This window comes from Pseudochaenichthys georgianus, unplaced genomic scaffold (assembly GCF_902827115.2).
Source record: "Pseudochaenichthys georgianus unplaced genomic scaffold, fPseGeo1.2 scaffold_856_arrow_ctg1, whole genome shotgun sequence".
Classification (NCBI taxonomy): Eukaryota; Metazoa; Chordata; class Actinopteri; order Perciformes; family Channichthyidae; genus Pseudochaenichthys; species Pseudochaenichthys georgianus.
In genome coordinates this window covers 1-23,284 of record NW_027263398.1, presented here as the reverse complement: position 1 = coordinate 23,284, position 23,284 = coordinate 1, and the positions used below count along the sequence as shown (strand labels likewise).

The following is a 23,284-nucleotide window of genomic DNA, read 5'->3' as shown; positions in this document are numbered from 1 at the left end:
AAACAACTGCCGTTTTTAAGCTAAGCTAAAGGCTAAGCTAAAGGTGGCTAATGTTGGGCGGGATGATGTTTAATCATCTCATTTAGACACTTGTTAGCAACCGCTGTTTTTAAATCCAGGGGGGGGGGGGGTAAAGGGAAGGGTACTAAGGGATACAGACATTGTGGTTTTAGTGCAACAGAAAAAAACCTGATAGTTATTTTTTATAGTGGATGGCATTTTGGGATTTGATTGGTGGAGCTTGTTTTTCAGCAGTGTTGATCTCATGGTTTCCGGGATGGGAAGGTCGCTCAGAGTCCATTTCTGCTGCGACGGCGAGACGAGGGTCTGTTTCTGAGTGGCGTTCTTTTGTTTTTATTGGAGTCGCCATTCCCCTCCCCCCCTCGGCCATAGGGGTGACTCACTTCATCTCCCGGTCACCACCCACAATTGTCCGTTTGGTCTGATCCAATCGGGCCAAAATGGCTTCCACTGGAGTCCCAGCTTGACAGTTTCCTTTCTAATCGGCACACTGTGATTCCAGAAATTAAACCACCCCCCCGCCGCCTCGTTGTCATTGCAGATTCCTAAAAAAAAAAGAAAAAAAAAAAAAAAAGTTGGTCCCTCGTGTTGGTTGATTTGGGAGAAACACGGCCCGAGAACAGGTCCACATTGGCCACCTGTGCACTGAGTGTGTGTGTGTGTGTGTGTGTGTGTGTGTGTGTGTGTGTGTGTGTGTGTGTGTGTGTGTGTGTGTGTGTGTGTGCGTGTGTGTGTGTGTGTGTGTGTCGCAGACAGAAGGGCAGCTCCACGGAGATGACAGGTGAGGTAGAATCTGTCGGTACAGGTGAATGGGGGGAGGGGCTTGCAGAGTTTAGCGACATCACTATCTGCCAGCGATGGACCAATCAGAAGACAACACTAAACACATGAGGTAATCCATAAAAATAAAAACAACGGTGTGTAATATTCATGAGTGTGAGGTAATGAAGGAGGTTTGAGGCGGAGAGGTATTGTGTTAATATATATATTCATATATTTGATGTATTATTTGTTAGTGTTATTAAGTAGCATGATGCAGATGTAGCATTTAAATAAAGTAACCTAGCTATATTGTTAAGTACAGTAAGTGATACCGTACGATAAAAGCAGTGGAAACACTTCATACTTAGCCTTTAGCTACAATGCACTTTATTCTGAAAAGGCTGATAATGTATAATTACATGTTAGCATATTGATAATAATCTAAAAAAATGATGTAACACTTCAAATGCTGAAGTTTACCAATATGTCTGCAGTTGTACGACATAAGGATGCATCTCAATGTGTCCTGCAGTCATGAAAGCATAAATAGTTGGCGCTGTCCATTCTTAATCGAGTGTTTTGATGCTAATAGGATTTTGTTGACCGTGTGACTCTGCTGCCACCAAAAGGACCAACCCTCCACTGTAGATAAAGGCTTCATACCAGTGTTCCCACTCGCGTCTCCTAACACCAGCATTAACTGAAGACTCAGTCATGTGGAAATACATCTGACTACATCATGAGGTAAGACTGTTGGATGTGTTCCAGACGGAGGTCAGTGTGTGGGGGGGAGGTAGGTAGACTCATACTGGGGGAGATGGATGACGCCATTAAGGAGTGTTGATGGTCAGGTCCCAGAGATAAAACACTTTGCTGTGGTTGAGGTGGGAGACGGGCGGTTGCATTATCGAGAGTGCAGCTGCTAGTCCACACAGGTGCAACAGGAGACAACTGAGGAGGCTGGAGTTTGCATATATCTGCACTGTACGGTCCTGGCAGTGTGTTAGGAATCGTATGATAGAGTGGTGCAGGGATGTCCAATTTCCCCTGAAGGCAGCATCTCCTGTGGTCCAATGGGATTACTAAAATCTCTGATGCTTACGGCTAATATGAGGACGTTTTAAAGTCTCATTTAGACACTTATTAGCAACCGCCGTTTTTAAGCTAAGCTAAAGGCTAAGCTAAATGCTAAGCTAAAGGCGGCTAATGTTGGGCGTGATGACGTATCGTCGTCTCATTTAGACACTTGTTAGCCACCTCCGTTTTTAAATCCACCAGAGGGGTATTTACTGATATGTGTCGTAGAGTAAACATCTCTTCAGCTTCTACAGACCTTATATCAGGATGAGAACCAATAACACATTCAGGAAACCGTTGACTTCCAAGTAGAGGGAACGAGAAGTGCGAAAATGCCGATTCATTCCAGGGAGTATCGGACTCATTCCTGCACCACTCTATTAACTGTGTGTGTGTACCTGTCGGTGTGTATTTCGCTCAAGTGAAGTCGATGTGATTTTGCTGGTGGCAGGTGCTGGGTTTTGTGACAAAAAAAGGACAACAAAACGAAGTTCACAAGGTACGTTTCCACTGAAAAAAAAAAAAGGTCAATTCCAGTTTTTGTCCTACTTCTGTTGCTCTTTCACCGCAGCTCACCCCCCCTTAAATGTATTTCCTTCCATGTTTAGGGTTCTTTTTAAAGGGGGTGTTGTGGTGGAAACGTTCCTAAAGTCACACTTCCTGTTCCTCGAAGACCTCCAGGAAGAGAGGGGGGAAGAGTTCGTTGGGACACTCCACCTTCATGTGCAGGAAGCGGCTGGCGTGGCACGCTCCGATCATCCGAAGGTCCGTCACCTTCATCAGAAGCTTGGGCCAGAAGTGGGGAATGTTGTGCTTCCTGTAGTTGATGTAGTGTTCGAAGGCCAGCAGGTACGCCTCCTGACACTGCTCGATCTTCTCTATGTTGGTGAGTCCTGAGCGGTCTGCGGGGGGAGGGAGGGTACATTACAGTTGCCTTAAAACGAGTTAGGATGAGTGCGTTCAAACACGCTTTGAATTCTGGGTTTTTCATGGAAATTCTGACGTTTTTCAGAAAATCTTAAAATTCTGACTTTTTTCAGAAAATCTTAAAATTCTGACTTTTTTCAGAAAAATCGTAAAATTCTGACTTTTATCAGAAAATATCAGAATTCTAGCTATTTTCTGAAAATCTGAAAAGCAAGAAAGGATGTAAGTAAGGATTCAAAACACGCTTTGAATTCTGGGTTTTTCGAAAAATTCTGATATTTTTTTAGAAAATCTCATAATTCAGATTTTTTTCTAGTAAATTCTGACTTTTCTCTGAAAATCTTAAAATTCTGACTTTTTTCTCAAAATTCTGACTTTTCAGATTTTTTTTTGGTTTCATACATATTGACATCTCTACATGCAGAACATACTAACTCATTATAAGGATATACAACTCCTTCCTGACCTGAGCTCATGAGCAGCACGGCCTGCATCAGCGCCACCTCCGAGTCGTCCAGGTTGAACTGAGCCAGGCTTTTGCCCAAATCAAAGATGGCGTCCGACACCACGCCCAGCCCTCCGTTCTTCAGCTGCTCTCGCTTCACCGCCATCTCTCCGTTCAGTGTCAGCGTCTCGCTCTCCGGGTCGTAGCGCACGGCGGCGCGCAGAGACATGATCTCCATACAGCCGCCCTTCAGCAGGATGATCTGGTCCTCACAGGACAGCTGAAACACATCAATCTTTAAATTCAGAGACATGATCTCCATGCAGCCACCCTTCAGCGGGATGATCTGGTCCTCACAGGACAGCTGAAACACATCGATATTATTACATTTAATAACAGTCTTTATATTCAGAGACATGATCTCCATGCAGCCGCCCTTCAGCAGGATGATCTGGTCCTCACAGGACAGCTGAAACACATCAATATTATTACATTTAATAACAGTCTTTATATTCAGAGACATGATCTCCATGCAGCCGCCCTTCAGCAGGATGACCCTCACAGGACAGCTGAAACACATCGATATTATTACATTTAATAACAGTCTTTATATTCAGAGACATGATCTCCATGCAGCCGCCCTTCAGCGGGATGACCCTCACAGGACGGCTGAAACACATCATCAGAAAGAACATCAACCGGTCGGCATATTTCATTTGAAAGAAGTCTGTCGTAAATGTAAGCAGATGTTTGCCTCTTTTAAATGGATGATCTTATTTTTGAAAAGTAAGGAAGGTTTTCGGATAAGATAAGATAAGATATTCTCTATTGAACCCAAATTGGGAAATGTTTTTGTTGCAGCAGAATGTAAAACAAAGTCTTGCACACAAGTCACTTTTCAAAAAATAAGCAATTTTTTAAAAATAAGCTTGTTTTACAATAATTAAGTATTTTCAAACATTTCGTTATTTTAGAAAAATTTAAAGATTTCAGTAATTTTCTTTTTCAAAAAAATTTCTTTTTGTTATCATACATTTTAAAAGTAAGGTGAGTTTTTCAAATATTGAATCAATTAAAAAATATATGTTTCCAGAAAATAAGACATTTTTCAAAAGGTAATTAAAAAATATTAAGCCTTTTTTTCAAATAATTGAGTCATTTTTTAGATATTGACAAAGTCGTTTTAAAAATAACAAAAATCTTTAACAAATTGAAAAAGAAAATTCAATTAACGTGATGCGTCAGTCTGACTGTAAATGAGTTTCGTCCGCCCCCAAAGTGTCCAAACTGAAATCAATGAATATGTCCATGTTGTTTTCTTTCTGCTCGGAGGTTTCCAACAAACGAGCGTTGGAGGATTTTCTAAATAAATGCCGATGTCGTCCTGCTTGTGTTGCCGGATGTAAAAACAGACCGCTGTTTGCTAACCAGCATATCACGTTATCAGGGATACACACTGTACATGTGTGTGTGTGTGTGTGTGTGTGTGTGTTTACAGATGGCCGTGTGGCCCAAAAAAGTGGTTTTACTTTGTCTTTTGTTCTATTTAATAAAGTAATAAAGAAAGTCAATATAAAGTGAAGTGGATCTGGAAGCAGAGCAGCTCCCCCTCAGAGAGAGAGAGGCTCTGTGTGGTCATGAGAGGAACAGCTGCTCCTCCTTCCCGCCGTCACACCGTTAACGCCCTCGTCCTTCATCCACCTTTTACTTCCTTTGCCCTCCTGACGTGTAAATGCTTAACATGCGTCTCTGTTAACACATACAAGACTCAACATGCAGTTCAGAAGGCAGTCGGGGGATGAGACGATATGTTGGACACGGCAGCACGTACCTCTGAGAACATGGGTAGTTTCTTGGCGAAGTCCACCACGCGTGTGATGGCGGGGGTCATGATCTTCGTAAACTCGCTGAAGGCTTCCAGGTCCACCTTGTCTCCGTCTGAAGTGGGAATGATGGGACCCTGCCCGATATCATCCGACTGGAAACAAGACAGCATACACGGTTACCGGAGACATTCAGCCAGATGTTCCTGATGTTCAGGTGTATATCAGTATGTAGTGTCTCTACTTTAAAGAGTCCTCTCCTGCTGATGCTCAGGTGTATATCAGTATGTAGTGTCTCTACTTTAAAGAGTCCTCTCCTGCTGATGTTCAGGTGTATATCAGTGTGTAGCGTCTCTACTTTAAAGAGTCCTCTCCTGCTGATGCTCAGGTGTATATCAGTGTGTAGTGTCTCTACTTTAAAGAGTCCTCTCCTGCTGATGTTCAGGTGTATATCAGTATGTAGCGTCTCTACTTTAAAGAGTCCTCTCCTGCTGATGTTCAGGTGTATATCAGTATGTAGTGTCTCTACTTTAAAGAGTCCTCTCCTGCTGATGCTCAGGTGTATATCAGTGTGTAGTGTCTCTACTTTAAAGAGTCCTCTCCTGCTGATGTTCAGGTGTATATAAGTATGTAGTGTCTCTACTTTAAAGAGTCCTCTCCTGCTGATGTTCAGGTGTTTATCAGTGTGTAGTGTCTCTACTTTAAAGAGTCCTCTCCTGCTGGTGTTCAGGTGTATATCAGTATGTAGTGTCTCTACTTTAAAGAGTCCTCTCCTGCTGATGTTCAGGTGTATATAAGTATGTAGTGTCTCTACTTTAAAGAGTCCTCTCCTGCTGATGTTCAGGTGTATATCAGTATGTAGCGTCTCTACTTTAAAGAGTCCTCTCCTGCTGGTGTTCAGGTGTATATCAGTATGTAGTGTCTCTACTTTAAAGAGTCCTCTCTTGCTGATGTTCAGGTGTATATCAGTATGTAGTGTCTCTACTTTAAAGAGTCCTCTCCTGTTGATGTTCAGGTGTATATCAGTATGTAGTGTCTCTACTTTAAAGAGTCCTCTCCTGCTGATGTTCAGGTGTATATCAGTATGTAGTGTCTCTACTTTAAAGAGTCCTCTCCTGCTGATGTTCAGGTGTATATCAGTAAGTAGTGTCTCTACTTTAAAGAGTCCTCTCCTGCTGATGTTCAGGTGTATATCAGAATGTAGTGTCTCTACTTTAAAGAGTCCTCTCCTGCTGATGTTCAGGTGTATATCAGTATGTAATGTCTCTACTTTAAAGAGTCCTCTCCTGCTGATGTTCAGGTGTATATCAGAATGTAGTGTCTCTACTTTAAAGAGTCCTCTCCTGCTGCTGTTCAGGTGTATATCAGTATGTAGTGTCTCTACAGACAGAGAATCAGCACTTTGGAAACAGGGCTGAAACAGAGCATTATGGGTAATGCTGCAATGATCTGTTTGGTGTTTCAGCCAATCAGAGACAGGCTCTGGATATATCTGAGACCTGTGATATACTGATGAAGAGGATGATGATAGGGGACCTTTAAGTGAAAATGAATACTTAAATCCACCCCCACTCAATGTGAGGTTCTTTGTCTTGGCCTTAAAGCCGGGTTGTGAACAAATTGGGGACTCTTCCGGGATTCGACCTCTCGCGACCCAAGCGAGAATCGCACCCCTCGACCTTTGCATTTCTATAATGACTTCCATCTCAACGTTGTTCAAGTTCCCCATCAGCTGTGGAGACATCTGCTCGCGCTCCTGCCTCCCTGGATTATCGCCACAGATTGAGTCGCGGATGAAAGGCAGAGCTGTCAAATCGGTTTCTTTTGAAAAATGGAGCGAAGTCGTTGCCTTTCATGTTGGAGTGGAAATGTGCGTTCTGCGGGTGGAGGACTCGGGATTAACGAGCAGCAGCACATGAAAGCAGGAATGAACTTCTGTGTGTACCGCAAGTTATTACTACAAATCAGAAGGACGGGTTCACAGAGTGTGAGGGATTACACGCCGTGATCCTAAACAGACGGCTGTTAATGAAAATATGACATATATTATATTGCTTGGGTAAATGTTACATTGTGCTTTCATGGATTATGTCGAGTCCATTTGGCGAGAGCTCAAAAGCCAGCGAGGAGTTGAGCCTTCTGTCGATCTGACATACCACGGCTTTAGTTTCTCGCTTGACTTTGAAAATAGTTGTCATATGTGATTATATTTTACTCTCACATATTCATATTTTGTGTAAATATTGTCCTTATTTTTTATTTGTTACAATCGTCTTGAAAACGTTTTTGAAATAGCTTTTGTAATAGTACTATGGTTTGATACGTGCTCTGTGCCTTTGTACGCATCACTAGCACCACAGAAAGTACCTCATGTGTTCACTTGCTTGTTTCTGGACGACCATGCAGTAGATCAAATGAAAACACTCTGGGCCGCCCTCAAAGCAAAGGCTAGTGAATCTTCAAATATATGTTTCTTTCTTTCTTTCTTCTGTCTTTGAAAGCTTACTAGACCTTCCAGAAAAACGCGGACTAAAATCCTTGATCATGCGATTAAGCATGCGGGGGGGTTTATGTGATTTTATGCGCTGAAATATGCGCAAAGTTGCGAAATATGCTAAATATATATTTTTAAATATTGGGCACACACACACACACACACACACACACACACACACACACACACACACACACACACACACACACACACACACACACACACACACACACACACACACACACACACACACACACACACACACACACACACACACACACACACACACACACACACACACACACACACACACACACACACTTCTCCGCCTCATTCTGTTTTCATTCATTTACTCGTTATCTGATCAGCTTCAGTCTGGTAGGCTTCTCATCTCGTTCCTTGCAGCCTCTAAAGGGTGTTGGAGGTCGATGCCTCGGTGAACGCGAGTTGTTTGGCTTTCTTGTAGCAGCAGCAGAAAGCATGTTTGAATGTTTGAATGAATCAAAGTGCGTCGTCACCGTCGATGTTCTTTTATGCTCCAACACACAGTTGCACGGGGTGCAGAATAGTTTCCCCCCACTTTCGTGCGAGACATCGGGGAACTGCTTTGCCCGGTCTTTAGCAGAAATGTTCGTCGGTAAATGAGATGGATTAGATTTTTTCATCTTGGTGTTTTCTCTCTCGTGTGAGCTCCACACGTTCACTCTACGGCAGGGGTGTCGAACTCAATTTCATCTCGGGCCACATCAGCATCATGGTCGCACTCAAAGGGCCGGTTTTATATACATACAAAAAATACATATATAAATATTTAATATATTTAAAAGAATGTATTATATTACATTATTGCCGTCTGCATTGGATTATTATCGGATAGGGTAATAACTTAAGTCTCTTCAGTGAGAATGTCACAAAATGATTTCAAAAGAAAAGCCAAATTCTGGAAAAAAAGTCAAAATAAAATAACTGACATTTTGAAAAAAAAGTCCGATTCTGAGAAGAAAAGTCAAACTTGAAATGCATTGTGGGACATGTAGTTTATGGGCAACGTGCTTCTGTAAAGTGGCATGTAACTGTATAGTAAACATATTATATTCTTTGCAGGCTCTTGTGGGGCCGCATGAAATGAAGTCACGGGCCGGATTTGGCCCCCGGGCCTTGAGTTTGACACCCCTGCTCTACGGTGTTGTTTACCTTCTGTGATGTGCGAGCTGATGACGTCGCGTCGTCGTCGTCATCATCATCATCATCATCATCATCATCATCATCATCATCATCATCATCATCATCATCATCATCATCATCATCATCATCATCATCATCATCATCATCATCATCATCATCATCATCATCATCACGTCAAAACGAGTTAACTTTTTTTCCCCTCAACTTTGTGTGGAATAATGCGGGGATTATGCGGCCTTTTGATAAATCTGCGGCCTTTTGATAACTCTGCGGCCTTTTGATAAATCTGCGGCCTTTTGATAAATCTGCGGCCTTTTGATAACTCTGCGGCCTTTTGATAAATCTGCGGCCTTTTGATAACTCTGCGGCCTTTTGATAACTCTGCGGCCTTTTGATAAATCTGCGGCCTTTTGATAACTCTGCGGCCTTTTGATAAATCTGCGGCCTTTTGATAACTCTGCGGCCTTTTGATAAATCTGCGGCCTTTTGATAAATCTGCGGCCTTTTGATAAATCTGCGGCCTTTTGATAACTCTGCGGCCTTTTGATAACTCTGCGGCCTTTTGATAAATCTGCGGCCTTTTGATAAATCTGCGGCCTTTTGATAACTCTGCGGCCTTTTGATAAATCTGCGGCCTTTTGATAAATCTGCGGCCTTTTGCCGATTATGCGGTAAATTCTGCGATCGCAGAATCTCGTTTTTCTGGAGGGTCGAGCTCACACTGTATTTTGTGGGTGGATTGGCGCCATTTGAAGTTTGTGCTATTAGCAGTTCCTGTTTGCATTGTACCCAGTTCAACATACAACTATTACTGGATCACTGTTGAAATGAAGATAAGGTTCAAATGGGATGATTCTCAGGCAAGTTCCAGGGTTTGAAGTTTGAAGTTGTAGAGGTTTAAATGCCTCTGTGTGAGTATGGATGCCGAGAAGGTTTCTAGAGCATTCTTAGATTAAAAGCAAATCTGTTAACGGGCTCGGATCAAAAACCTATAAGAGCTCTAAGAAACATTTTTATATCAAACGGGTGTTTTCAAACTGAAATCTCACCAGGAAGGAATCTTCTGCTTCCATGCGGCCCCCCGGTGATAACCAGTTATTCTGAGTAATAATAACACATTTCATTTCTATAGCACGCTTCAAAAACAACGTCATCTTAAGGTGCTTCACAATACTATGAGATTACAAGATGGTGATATATCAAACTGAAATCTCACTTCAAGCCATTTAAGAATTGTAATAATGGGCGGCTGTGGCTCAGTGGCTAGAGTGCTGGACATCGAATCAAGGGGTAGCAAGTTTGAGTCCCACTGCACCATCTGGCCCCCCCCTACCTCACTGACCTCCTCACCCTCTACCAACCCCCCCGGTCCCTCAGATCCTCCTCAGCCGGTTTGCTTTCAATCCCCAAGGCCAAACTCCGGAGCTTCGGGGACAGAGCCTTCTCTGTGGCAGCCCCGAAGCTCTGGAGCTCCCTCCCCCAAGACCTCCGTGAGTCTGAGTCCCTCCCCCTGTTCCAGTCCCGCCTCAAAACCCACCTCTTCAACTCTCTATCCATAAGCCCCGCCCCCTCTCAACCAACTTCCTCCTGACTGCTTTTCTGTTGTGTTTTGTTTCTTTTTGGTTCTGTCTTTGTTTTGTTTGTCTCCCCTCCCTCCCAAATGTAAAGCGTCTTTGGGTTCAGAAAAGCGCTATATACAATTGATATATTATTATTATTATTGCAGTCAGCATGTATCCCTGAGACGCTTCACCCACATTGCTGTATGTAAGTCGCTTTGGATGAAAGCGACTTACAAGTAATGATAATGATAATGCTTGCCCAAGGTGACATATATGTCACTTTTCAGATCTCTGACACACGGGGGTTAATTGTCAGAAATGTGGTCAATCAATCTAAATGATGTTCCCCATCACTTTCCCAAGAGTAGAACTGGGTCCGGTTCCTATGGGTGGAACACGGGTTATTGCGGTGATAACTATTTAGATATCAAACGGGTATTTTTGAACGGAAGCGCTCACCAGGAACTTGCGCTTCTGCTTCCATGCGGCCCCCTGGGCGTTGGTGTGCCGGTGCGCCTCCGTCACCATGCGGATCAGGTCCCACTCGGGGGAGTCGGGCTCCGGCCGGGTCTGAAGGGTCCGGACCATCTCCTCCCTCTTCCTCTTCTGACGGTTCTCCTCGATCAGACGACGCTTCGCCACGCGCTTAGAGTCGTCCAGCACCACTGAGAGGAGGGGAGACGTAGCGGGGTTAATGCTACATGCTACGAGCTAAGTGCCATCATGCACGTGACTGGAGGACTGTTGAGATATCGGAGGACCTGGATCCTATAACTTCAGAATGCCTCTCGTCCCTCTGAGGGGGATGTGTTGCACAGTAAAGAAAGACAGCTGACTGTTACCTAAGGACACACGTTATATTTAACATGTAATCACCTGAACCTCACATTTCCTGCAGAAACAAAACCGTGTCACCGAATTTCACAACAAAAGAGCAGATTTATAAAAAAAATAGATATTCAACATTCTTAGAACTAAGAAGATATATTTTCTTACATGTTTGTATTTATGTTTCTGTCATTCCCTTCTTTCTTTACTTTCCTATTTCATTTCCCTCTCTTCGACATTTCTTTTGTATTTATTTCATTTTTTTTTTTTTTTCACAAACATATTTTATTTCTGTAAAACTTTCTTTATTAATTTCTTCAGACTCACACACTGCACTGCAGGGAATTACAGACAGCTACAAGGACATACCAATTAGGTTGCTTTACATTAAATGCATGTACACACACACACACACACACACACACACACACACACACACACACACACACACACACACACACACACACACACACACACACACACACACACACACACACACACACACACACACACACACACACACACACACACACACACACACACACACACACACACACACACACACTCTATAGTTAATAAAAAGCTGTGTGTTTTGTATTTGGACATTCGTTCCGTCCCGTGATCGGAAAGCATTTCCTTTCAGGCGCAGCTGTACTGCTGAATTAATTTAATATCATCCTGACCATGAAATGAGATTATATGTGTGTGTTCTCTGTTGGCCCCCTCTCTAAATAGGCAACCATGTGTGTGTGTGTGTGTGTGTGTGTGTGTGTGTGTGTGTGTGTGTGTGTGTGTGTGTGTGTGTGTGTGTGTGTGTGTGTGTGTACATCTGTGAGCACACACAATACACACTAATGTGATACCTGCTGCACAAGATGTCGCTTTGACATGAGCAGCACTCCTTCAGAGGCCTCCGATGAGTGTGTATTAATAGCACGGTCACGCCCACGCGAACCTTTCAAAGTCGCAGTTAGGATTAAAAAGTGCGACGCGACAAAAACCCAAAATCTAAGCAAGTGAACTTTAGACTCGATATAAGACCTCGTAACTGGAGGAGCAGCAAGCAGCGAGATGTAGGCTCTTGTTTTTAGACAATGCATCCTTTGGTCAGACACTTCACTTTTGGAAACCACCACCACTTTGCACAACGATTGCGTGCACTAAGACTTGTACACTTTGAAAAAGGTTTATCTGCAGATTAGTCATGACTGAAAAGAGAAGATCTTTGCAGCCGCGTGGTTACTGACGAGCTGGTAAGTAAAGTATTGTATGTTTGTTTACCGTATGTGTATGTGTCGTCTGAGGGGGCGCTTAACGCGGTATAGAGCGCTGCAGGGACGAGTCCTACAACCAGGAAGTGAGTCAGCATTTCTCCACTTCCTGTTCCCTGGTCTCTGAGCCAATGGGATCTCTCCGTAGGGGTTAGGAAACTATCTGAACTAAGGTCTGAGGTCGAGACGCGTTGAAGAGACGGATCACGTTTTGTTCGAGGACATTAAACCATCAGCAGAGTGGACGTGTCTGAGAAACGATGGTTGTTACCGAGCGGCTGAACAGGACTATGGAAGTCGTGGAGGCCGTCGTACGTCATTACGCCGAACACGTGAACACTCCTCTGAGTTAGTTTCTGCTTGAAAGCCAGTCCCTGCCTCCTGCAGAGTGTTCCAACAAACGCTTCAACTCGTTCCATCTAGAATCTGTGTCTGACTCTGGATCTGAAGTCGGCGAGACGTTGAAGTCGTGCGGCTGGACTCGCTGTAGCTCCTTTGTAGCATCACGTTAGCATGTAGCTTCTGGACGTTAGAGTTATGATTGGAACGTTATGAAAGTAGACGTGTGGAGATTATCCTGAACACAACGTGCGTTCATCAAACAGGTTCCTTTCCTAAGACCTTTTCCTAAGTCCTCTGGAGAGACCCGTCGCTTTAGTCGAGGGAGCGGCAGCTTCCTGCCGGGCGAACACGTCCTCCCTGCACCGCTCTCCATTAGTTGTTATTGTACCCACTAATCTAATTATCTCTGTAAGTATATAAACACATAATAATCTAAATGTGATTAAATGAAAGCCATGCAATCTTTTGTTCTTTTGGAAAACGGATGTTCTTTCTAGAAGCGTATCTCGACCACTTGACGTTTATGAACATTGCTGGATCCCAGGAATCAAAGTTCATTAGCGCTGATTGAGCTAACTGCTAACATGCTAACATCTGCCTTCTCACATGCTCAAAGCGACATGCTATCAGAACATCAGCCCATCAGAAGACAGGAAGCCTTTGAGCATCCTGGCTTCCTTCGTGTCCCAGCCCGTCCCGGTCAAACATAGCTCAACCGTTTCCCAGCTAAATGAAGCTCAGCGGAAAGTCTTTCAGGAAGACGCGTTCCCAGTCTCCCTCACGCACTCGCCGCCTTTCTCAATTAGCAAAGGCGCAAGTCACCCCAGCTAAACCAATCGGCTGCGTCTCATTTCCCACAGCCAATCAGCACACCGGGCAAGACGTTGAAATCTGCTCTTCTCTCCCCGTCAGCATCGCTCAGGAGAACTGACCCTCCTCCCCCTCCAGCTGTTCAGGGCAGGGCAGCCCAGAAGCACCCTCATCACTCCGGGTTAGTATCCACCACCCCCAGTGTCTCGACCCGGGGGGGGGGGGGGGGCTCTTTAGTCGGCTTCCCCTCCCCCTCATCACAGTATGATGGAGTCTAATATCCAAAAACACTACTGCACACACGGCAATACAAATGTTATCAACTCCAACTAAGTCTCTCCTGATTGACAAGATGAGATTTATCTAAATGTCCGTCTCATCTCGAGAAGTCTCACCAAGACAGTGTTTGCTTTGTCCCTTGCTTTGGAGCAGCGTCTCACGACAGATCGCTCCGTAACGTGGAGACAAGAGTACTTCTCTGAGCTCGTTGAAGGCCTAACGGCCCGTCTACACTACAGCGTCGAAAACTCCAATCTGCCCATTCACTTTCAATGGGGTGACGTCACGTAGCCTCGCTTTTTCGCCGAACTGAATTGTGGGTAGCAGAGCGGTCCGTCTCCGGCGTCAGAAGTTGAACAATGTTCAACTTCTGTCGCCTGAGACGCCGGAGTAGCCAGCGCCAGCCAATCAAATCCCGTTTCTGAAAATCTGACAGCTGAAGCCGTAGCCAATCAAACCGCGTCTAAGCTGGGAGAGATATCCCGCCGTTCATTTCTATATTTCAAAAAAAGTCGGAGGAGAAACTAATTATCGGCGTAGCAACCACCCGGTTTAGTATGACCAGACCCTCTTCACCTACCGGGACACAAACCGGAGGAACCAGCGTGGAGGGAGGTGGCAGAGACAGTGGGGGAAACTGGTAGGTTTTCACCTGTTTGGGGAGTTTATATATATATATATATATATATTTATATATATATATATATATATTTATATATATATATAAATATTGCTCCCATAAAATCCCGGGGGTTTTTGCTTTGTATGTCGGGGGCGGGAGATTCATGTGATTGGTTGTTGGCCGTGTTGCTTGAATAAAATCCCCAAGCTCCAGACACGCCCAGCTCCAAGCTATTTTCGAAGCTGTAGTGTGGACGCTCCGTAACTCTGCATATGACACATGTTCGGCGTTTTGACAGATCTCACGACAGATCGGTCCGTAACAAAAGTTCCTTCTGGATGCTTTGTTGACCTCCTGACCCCCATATGTCTCTGTATATATGACCAATACTCACAGTCCCACAGCTAATTACAAGATCTGATTTATCTAAACATCCGTCTTAACTCAAGAACTGATTTCAAGTGAGAACACCTTGTTTGACAGACGTGTCCGTAGCGTGGAAACAACAGCAAGTCTCTGAGCTCTTTGAAGGCCTAACCTCCTGTATCTCTGTTCACATGACACATGTTCAGCGTTCTGACGGATCTCACGGCAGACGTGTCCGTAACTTGGTACACGTGCTGCTTCTGGATGCTCCAACAGCCCAACCTCCTGCTCATATGACCGGGGAGACTCACAGTCCATGGCCATGCCCACGGCGATGCACTTCTTGAAGCGGCACAGCTGGCACTGGTTGCGCGTGATCTTGTCGATGATACAGCAGCCCTCATATTTACAGGAGTAGGCCGGGTGCAGGTTCTTCTGGATGGTTCTGCGGAAGAAGCCCTGCAGAGAGGAGAGGAAGAGGAGGAAGAACGACGAAGAACAGAGACATAGGAAGTTATAGAAACATAAAGGAAATAAATGGAGCTGAAGAAAACTGAACGGAGAAGCATTCAGATTGGATCAGGATATCGTTCACCACGAAACTCTAAAGCAGGGGTGGGGAACCTTTTTCCTCTCAAGGGCCATTTCAATTTGTACAATATCCTCAGAGGGCCGTACAAGTTATTGACCTCTGCTTAAAAAAACTAAAATCACAGCCCATTCATTTAATTCTGTGCAAAGAAAAAGCAACCTCTCAATCCAGATATCTCACCATGACTCGCGCATGCATGCATGCACGTGCACGGTGTGGCATGCATGCACGTGCACGGTGTGGCGTGACCACCAACACAGAAAGATATGGACACAAGATGTGTGCAAATGTATTTAGTTTCCTATCCATGTGAACATGATTTAAGTGTGGGGGGGGGGTCCTCACCTCCTCTAGGGGGGACCTAACCTCCTCTAGGGGGGACCTAACCTCCTCTAGGGGGGTCCTCACCTCCTCTAGGGGGGACCTAACCTCCTCTAGGGGGGTCCTCACCTCCTCTAGGGGGTAGGGGGGTCCTCACCTCCTCTAGGGGGGACCTAACCTCCTCTAGGGGGGTCCTAACCTCCTCTAGGGGGGACCTCACCTCCTCTAGGGGGGTCCTCACCTCCTCTAGGGGGGACCTAACCTCCTCTAGGGGGGACCTAACCTCCTCTAGGGGGGTCCTAACCTCCTCTAGGGGGGACCTCACCTCCTCTAGGGGGGACCTAACACCCTCTAGGGGGGTCCTCACCTCCTCTAGGGGGGTCCTAACCTCCTCTAGGGGGGACCTAACCTCCTCTAGGGGGGACCTAACCTCCTCTAGGGGGGTCCTAACCTCCTCTAGGGGGGTCCTCACCTCCTCTAGGGGGTAGGGGGGTCCTCACCTCCTCTAGGGGGGACCTAACCTCCTCTAGGGGGGTCCTAACCTCCTCTAGGGGGGACCTCACCTCCTCTAGGGGGGTCCTCACCTCCTCTAGGGGGGACCTAACCTCCTCTAGGGGGGTCCTAACCTCCTCTAGGGGGGACCTCACCTCCTCTAGGGGGGACCTAACCTCCTCTAGGGGGGTCCTCACCTCCTCTAGGGGGGTCCTAACCTCCTCTAGGGGGGACCTAACCTCCTCTAGGGGGGACCTAACCTCCTCTAGGGGGGTCCTAACCTCCTCTAGGGGGGACCTCACCTCCTCTAGGGGGGACCTAACCTCCTCTAGGGGGGTCCTCACCTCCTCTAGGGGGGTCCTAACCTCCTCTAGGGGGGACCTCACCTCCTCTAGGGGGGACCTAACCTCCTCTAGGGGGGACCTAACCTCCTCTAGGGGGGACCTAACCTCCTCTAGGGGGGACCTCACCTCCTCTAGGGGGGACCTAACCTCCTCTAGGGGGGTCCTCACCTCCTCTAGGGGGGTCCTAACCTCCTCTAGGGGGGACCTCACCTCCTCTAGGGGGGACCTAACCTCCTCTAGGGGGGTCCTAACCTCCTCTAGGGGGGACCTAACCTCCTCTAGGGGGGACCTAACCTCCTCTAGGGGGGTCCTAACCTCCTCTAGGGGGGTCCTAACCTCCTCTAGGGGGGACCTCACCTCCTCTAGGGGGGACCTAACCTCCTCTAGGGGGGTCCTCACCTCCTCTAGGGGGGTCCTAACCTCCTCTAGGGGGGACCTAACCTCCTCTAGGGGGGACCTAACCTCCTCTAGGGGGGTCCTAACCTCCTCTAGGGGGGTCCTCACCTCCTCTAGGGGGGACCTAACCTCCTCTAGGGGGGTCCTCACCTCCTCTAGGGGGGGTCCTAACCTCCTCTAGGGGGGACCTCACCTCCTCTAGGGGGGACCTAACCTCCTCTAGGGGGGACCTAACCTCCTCTAGGGGGGTCCTAACCTCCTCTAGGGGGGACCTCACCTCCTCTAGGGGGGACCTAACCTCCTCTAGGGGGGTCCTCACCTCCTCTAGGGGGGTCCTAACCTCCTCTAGGGGGGTCCTAACCTCCTCTAGGGGGGACCTAACCTCCTCTAGGGGGGACCTCACCTCCTCTAGGGGGGTCCGGGGGCATGCTCCCCCGGGAAGATTTTTTTTTTTTTAAATATTGAAGTTAAAAGCATCAATCTGGTGCACTTTGAGAGCAACATTAGAGATCTATGGATACATCTATCAACACCAGATGAAACAGAACAGTAAGCAGATTTAATATAAATATTTAATTTTAATTTATGGATATTTTACAAATCACTCTCCTTTCAAACTGTATTATTTTATTAATAACAACTTGTTTTTACTGTCATATAGTATTTTATACCTGTTTACTTTATTCTCTTATTTTTTTATAACTGTAATGATCATATAAAGATGTGCCTTTACCTCACTGGCTGGAGAAAAAGCTTCTTATATTCGTTAGCATAGCTAGCTAACCAGATGCTAATAACAACACAGTTATTGACTGTCAGTGTGACAGATCGCCACTGGGATTTCAGCTGAAGACACAGACACGCAGAAACTGCGGCATGTGTACGGACTTATCGGTACTGCAATTTCTGAAGTGCTGGAGTGGCGTTCTGGTGCTCTCCGGGCCGGAGGTTCCCCACCCCTGCTCCAAATCTTACCCAGTATATTTTTCTAATATCCAGTCAGACTATGTCTCTACTCCTGATATAAGAAGTAAGACAACGCATCATCGTGTTCAGTCAGAACATCTTACTTTGAGTTGTATCTCCTATTTATTAGGAAATCACGAACATCAGAAAACAGAACGCCTTTGAGCGTTTGCTGCTCACATTGTAACACAGCACGAGTTCTCCAGCTGATGACAAGATGTGATTTATCCAAACACCCCGTCGTATTCAAGTTCTCTCACCAGGCTGATGTTCACTTGTTCTATTGGAAGATCTTTGGACTTGTTTCAGGTGGAAACAGCTTGTTTTCATTATTGTGTAACTTGTTGTTGGAGCAGCACTTCTTTCCACTGCAGGTGGGTTTCATACGTAAGGGATGAAGAACAGCGACAGGCCGATCAGGAGGCGGAGGGATCTGGATCGGCATGAAGGTTATAATCCGCTTATCACACGGCCACATTCTCAACAAAGTAACGACATGACTCCCAATATTAATTGAAATGCTTTTATGGATTTAGAAAATGATTTTATTGATTTAAAAAAGAGTTTTATGTATTGATTTAAATTGACACGCATCCGCTAAGAAAAGTAGTCCGTTGTTACCGTTTGAACTAACGTAGCAACGGCAGGAACTGCTTCGATGGCGCTTTTGAGGAGCTTTTTGATTTACAGATTTGAAAACATCGCTCCTTGCTTTAAAAGTCGCACACTTCATGATGTCAGACCTTGGAGAGTATCTAGATATCCCGCCCTGATGCCAGAGGAACCGCTCACTGAATATGTGTCGCCGTCTGATGTCTACGTCTGGACCGCTGCGTAACAAGGAGGGTTTCTGCCCCGTTACTTCTCCGCTGCTTTCTTGTCGCTCTTGTCTCGTCAGTTAGAAAAACAAACAGTTCAATCGAACGGACTTCTTTGTACAGATGTGAGCGTCCTTAACAACGGTCAATAAATCGTGTTCTGAATTGACCAATCAGAATCGAGTATTCAACTAAGCCATGTAATAAGTATATTTAAATCTCTCCTTGGGCTGGTTCCCTCTCATATTTGAAACGTCTTGGGAAGTCTGACCTCCCGAGACTTCATTCAGATGCCGGTTCCTAAAGCGAGAACTCGGGAACAAAGCTTTTGATACGCCGCTTTGTCCCCGAAAGCACGATGCATTTCATTAAAGCTAATCACGACCTCTTGGTCCGTCTGTATCAACACTGAGAGCCAGTTCACGCTCAACTCTCGACTGCTTTCTGCACTTTCAATATAATACACTTTTCCATTTACTCATTGTCTTAAGTGTTTCAGTTTGTTAGCTTTTAAGGTTATTTGTATAGTTACATTCGGAGTAAATACTTGTCTTTATCGTCCTTGTTAATGCTAAATCTCAATGAGACGTTTTACCGGGTAAATAAAGCATATTGAATAGAGATGTCCCGATCCGATCACGTGATCGGGGATCGGAGCCGATCACGTGATTTTCAAAAGATCGGAATCGGGAGAAAAAAATCGGGGATCGGGATTATTTATTTATTTTATTTTTTTATAAAATATTTTTATTTTATTTAATGTTACAAAACAAAAATGAGCATGTCCACGTCTTAAAGTCATCCTGAAGCCTTAGCTTTGGTTTAAAATTACACAACATCATGTATGTGTTGCTTTCTTTGGGCTTGTTTTCAGACCTGCTCATTCCTCTCAAAGCAACAGAGTGGGCGCAGTGTCTCATAGCAGCAGCAAGCTAACGAGAGGCTACGTTCAGCTGGTGACTCGGGAGGACAGAGAAAATGTCAGGAGTTTGGAAGTATTATGAAATTGAAAGCGAAGGCAGTGTAACAGCCAGATGCAATGTTTGCAAGGTGGTGGAAAGAACAGAGCTACGTTCAACACGACCAATCTAATACGCCACCTGAGAAACAAACACCAACAACAACACGGCGAGTACACAGCGGCCACTCGGGTAACGGCACGGAAACAACCGACACTTTCAGAGGCTTTCAAAAGGAAAGAGAAACTGCCCCAGAACAGAGACAAGGCCACGAAGATAACAGCCAAGATAGCTGAACTCATCGCGTTGGATGACCAGCCGTTATCTGTGACCTTTTCTTTATCTTAATGCATTGCATAAAGATCGGATCGGGAAAAATCGGTATCGGCAGATTGTCAAAAATCTAATGATCGGAATCGGATCGGGAGCAAAAAAAGGTGATCGGGACATCCCTAGTATTAAGCCCTCGTTTGCACTTCATCTTTTTTTTGTACATGATTGAGAGTTCTTGCATTTCGAGGTGTGAGTGTTTTAGACCTCGGGAAACAGTATTTAATCTTTCTGCGTGGACAAGCATATGACTTGACTTTGATAACCTCAAATAAAATACAGCAAATAAATGTTAAAGAAGTGGATTGAACGCGTCTCCTGTCTCGTGAGGTCTCTCCGAAGGCATATCCGAGCAATGACACACTCATCTAGAGATAAGTGAAGGCTCTCGACTCTCGTGGAGGTGACTAAGGATTTCAGCGCGCCTCATTTCCAACGGGAGGCCGAGCTTCGAAGAACGAGCCTCTCGTCGTCCCGTTTTGTATTCTGCATTTTATACACGCGTACCATCAAGCCATTATTGAAGCTCGGCGTCGACATCGACTCTGTTCCTGGTATTCAAGGTGTCAAAGGAGACGAGGACGTAATCCAAGTGTAACTGACCGCAAAGGGCTTTTGTGGGAGCCTTTAATTGGTTAATTGAACCATGAAAATGATGCGAGACGCGAACGAGAGACGACAGGAAGCCTCGGGCAGCTGACTCCTGGCCAGAGGTCGCGTTCACCCAATATTCTCCGGACAAATCTGAAAGCAGTCCGTCATCTTGACAGATTAGAACAAACACGGCGCATGTGAACTGCCCCCCCCCCCCCGTCAGAGTTGTGTAAAGGCCGACGGGTAATTCTGGATTGATCTGGATCTGATAAGAGGCTGTGAGGCGTTCAGGGGCACCAGCTGGCTCTGATAACAGGCTGTGAGGCGTTCAGGGACACTAGCTGCCTCTGATAACAGGCTGTGAGGCGTTCAGGGACACTAGCTGCCTCTGATAACAGGCGGTGAGGCGTTCAGGGACACTAGCTGGCTCTGATAACAGGCGGTGAGGCGTTCAGGGGCACTAGCTGGCTCTGATAACAGGCTGTGAGGCGTTCAGGGACACTAGCTGCCTCTGATAACAGGCTGTGAGGCGTTCAGGGACACTAGCTGGCTCTGATAACAGGCGGTGAGGCGTTCAGGGGCACCAGCTGGATCTGATAACAGGCTGTGAGGCGTTCAGGGACACTAGCTGGCTCTGATAACAGGCTGTGAGGCGTTCAGGGACACTAGCTGCCTCTGATAACAGGCTGTGAGGCGTTCAGGGACACTAGCTGCCTCTGATAACAGGCTGTGAGGCGTTCAGGGACACCAGCTGGATCTGATAACAGGCTGTGAGGCGTTCAGGGACACTAGCTGGCTCTGATAACAGGCGGTGAGGCGTTCAGGGACACTAGCTGGCTCTGATAACAGGCTGTGAGGCGTTCAGGGACACTAGCTGGCTCTGATAACAGGCTGTGAGGCGTTCAGGGACACTAGCTGCCTCTGATAACAGGCTGTGAGGCGTTCAGGGACACCAGCTGGCTCTGATAACAGGCTGTGAGGCGTTCAGGGACACTAGCTGCCTCTGATAACAGGCGGTGAGGCGTTCAGGGACACTAGCTGGCTCTGATAACAGGCTGTGAGGCGTTCAGGGACACTAGCTGCCTCTGATAACAGGCGGTGAGGCGTTCAGGGACACTAGCTGCCTCTGATAACAGGCTGTGAGGCGTTCAGGGACACTAGCTGGCTCTGATAACAGGCTGTGAGGCGTTCAGGGACACTAGCTGCCTCTGATAACAGGCTGTGAGGCGTTCAGGGACACCAGCTGGCTCTGATAACAGGCTGTGAGGCGTTCAGGGACACCAGCTGGCTCTGATAACAGGCTGTGAGGCGTTCAGGGACACTAGCTGCCTCTGATAACAGGCTGTGAGGCGTTCAGGGACACTAGCTGCCTCTGATAACAGGCTGTGAGGCGTTCAGGGACACCAGCTGGATCTGATAACAGGCTGTGAGGCGTTCAGGGACACTAGCTGGCTCTGATAACAGGCGGTGAGGTGTTCAGGGACACTAGCTGGCTCTGATAACAGGCTGTGAGGCGTTCAGGGACACTAGCTGGCTCTGATAACAGGCTGTGAGGCGTTCAGGGACACTAGCTGCCTCTGATAACAGGCTGTGAGGCGTTCAGGGACACTAGCTGGCTCTGATAACAGGCTGTGAGGCGTTCAGGGACACTAGCTGCCTCTGATAACAGGCGGTGAGGCGTTCAGGGACACTAGCTGCCTCTGATAACAGGCTGTGAGGCATTCAGGGACACTAGCTGGCTCTGATAACAGGCTGTGAGGCGTTCAGGGACACTAGCTGCCTCTGATAACAGGCTGTGAGGCGTTCAGGGACACCAGCTGGCTCTGATAACAGGCTGTGAGGCGTTCAGGGACACCAGCTGGCTCTGATAACAGGCTGTGAGGCGTTCAGGGACACTAGCTGCCTCTGATAACAGGCGGTGAGGCGTTCAGGGACACTAGCTGCCTCTGATAACAGGCTGTGAGGCATTCAGGGACACTAGCTGGCTCTGATAACAGGCTGTGAGGCGTTCAGGGACACTAGCTGCCTCTGATAACAGGCGGTGAGGCGTTCAGGGACACTAGCTGCCTCTGATAACAGGCTGTGAGGCGTTCAGGGACACTAGCTGGCTCTGATAACAGGCTGTGAGGCGTTCAGGGACACTAGCTGCCTCTGATAACAGGCTGTGAGGCGTTCAGGGACACTAGCTGGCTCTGATAACAGGCGGTGAGGCGTTCAGGGACACTAGCTGGCTCTGATAACAGGCGGTGAGGCGTTCAGGGACACTAGCTGCCTCTGATAACAGGCGGTGAGGCGTTCAGGGACACTAGCTGCCTCTGATAACAGGCGGTGAGGCGTTCAGGGACACTAGCTGGCTCTGATAACAGGCGGTGAGGCGTTCAGGGACACTAGCTGCCTCTGATAACAGGCGGTGAGGCGTTCAGGGACACTAGCTGCCTCTGATAACAGGCGGTGAGGCGTTCAGGGACACTAGCTGCCTCTGATAACAGGCGGTGAGGCGTTCAGGGACACTAGCTGCCTCTGATAACAGGCGGTGAGGCGTTCAGGGACACTAGCTGCCTCTGATAACAGGCGGTGAGGCGTTCAGGTACCTTGCAGCCCTCGCAGGTGATGCAGCGGTAGTGGTAGCCCGTGGCCTTGTCTCCACACACCACGCAG

General features: G+C 46.8%; 1 protein-coding gene across 1 annotated transcript; it reads right to left on the bottom strand.

Moving 5' to 3' along the window:
- Window positions 1-990: 990 nt before the first annotated feature.
- Window positions 991-23,278, bottom strand: LOC117444618 (thyroid hormone receptor alpha). Its single transcript, XM_034080063.1, has 6 exons — window positions 23,218-23,278; window positions 15,126-15,273; window positions 10,756-10,961; window positions 5,064-5,210; window positions 3,254-3,512; window positions 991-2,762 (listed from the first exon to the last, which is right to left on the bottom strand). Exons 2-6 carry the CDS (start codon window positions 15,136-15,138, stop codon window positions 2,512-2,514), a joined length of 876 nt encoding a protein of 291 aa, XP_033935954.1. The 5' UTR covers window positions 15,139-15,273; window positions 23,218-23,278; the 3' UTR covers window positions 991-2,511.
- Between the last annotated feature and the right edge of the window lie 6 nt (window positions 23,279-23,284).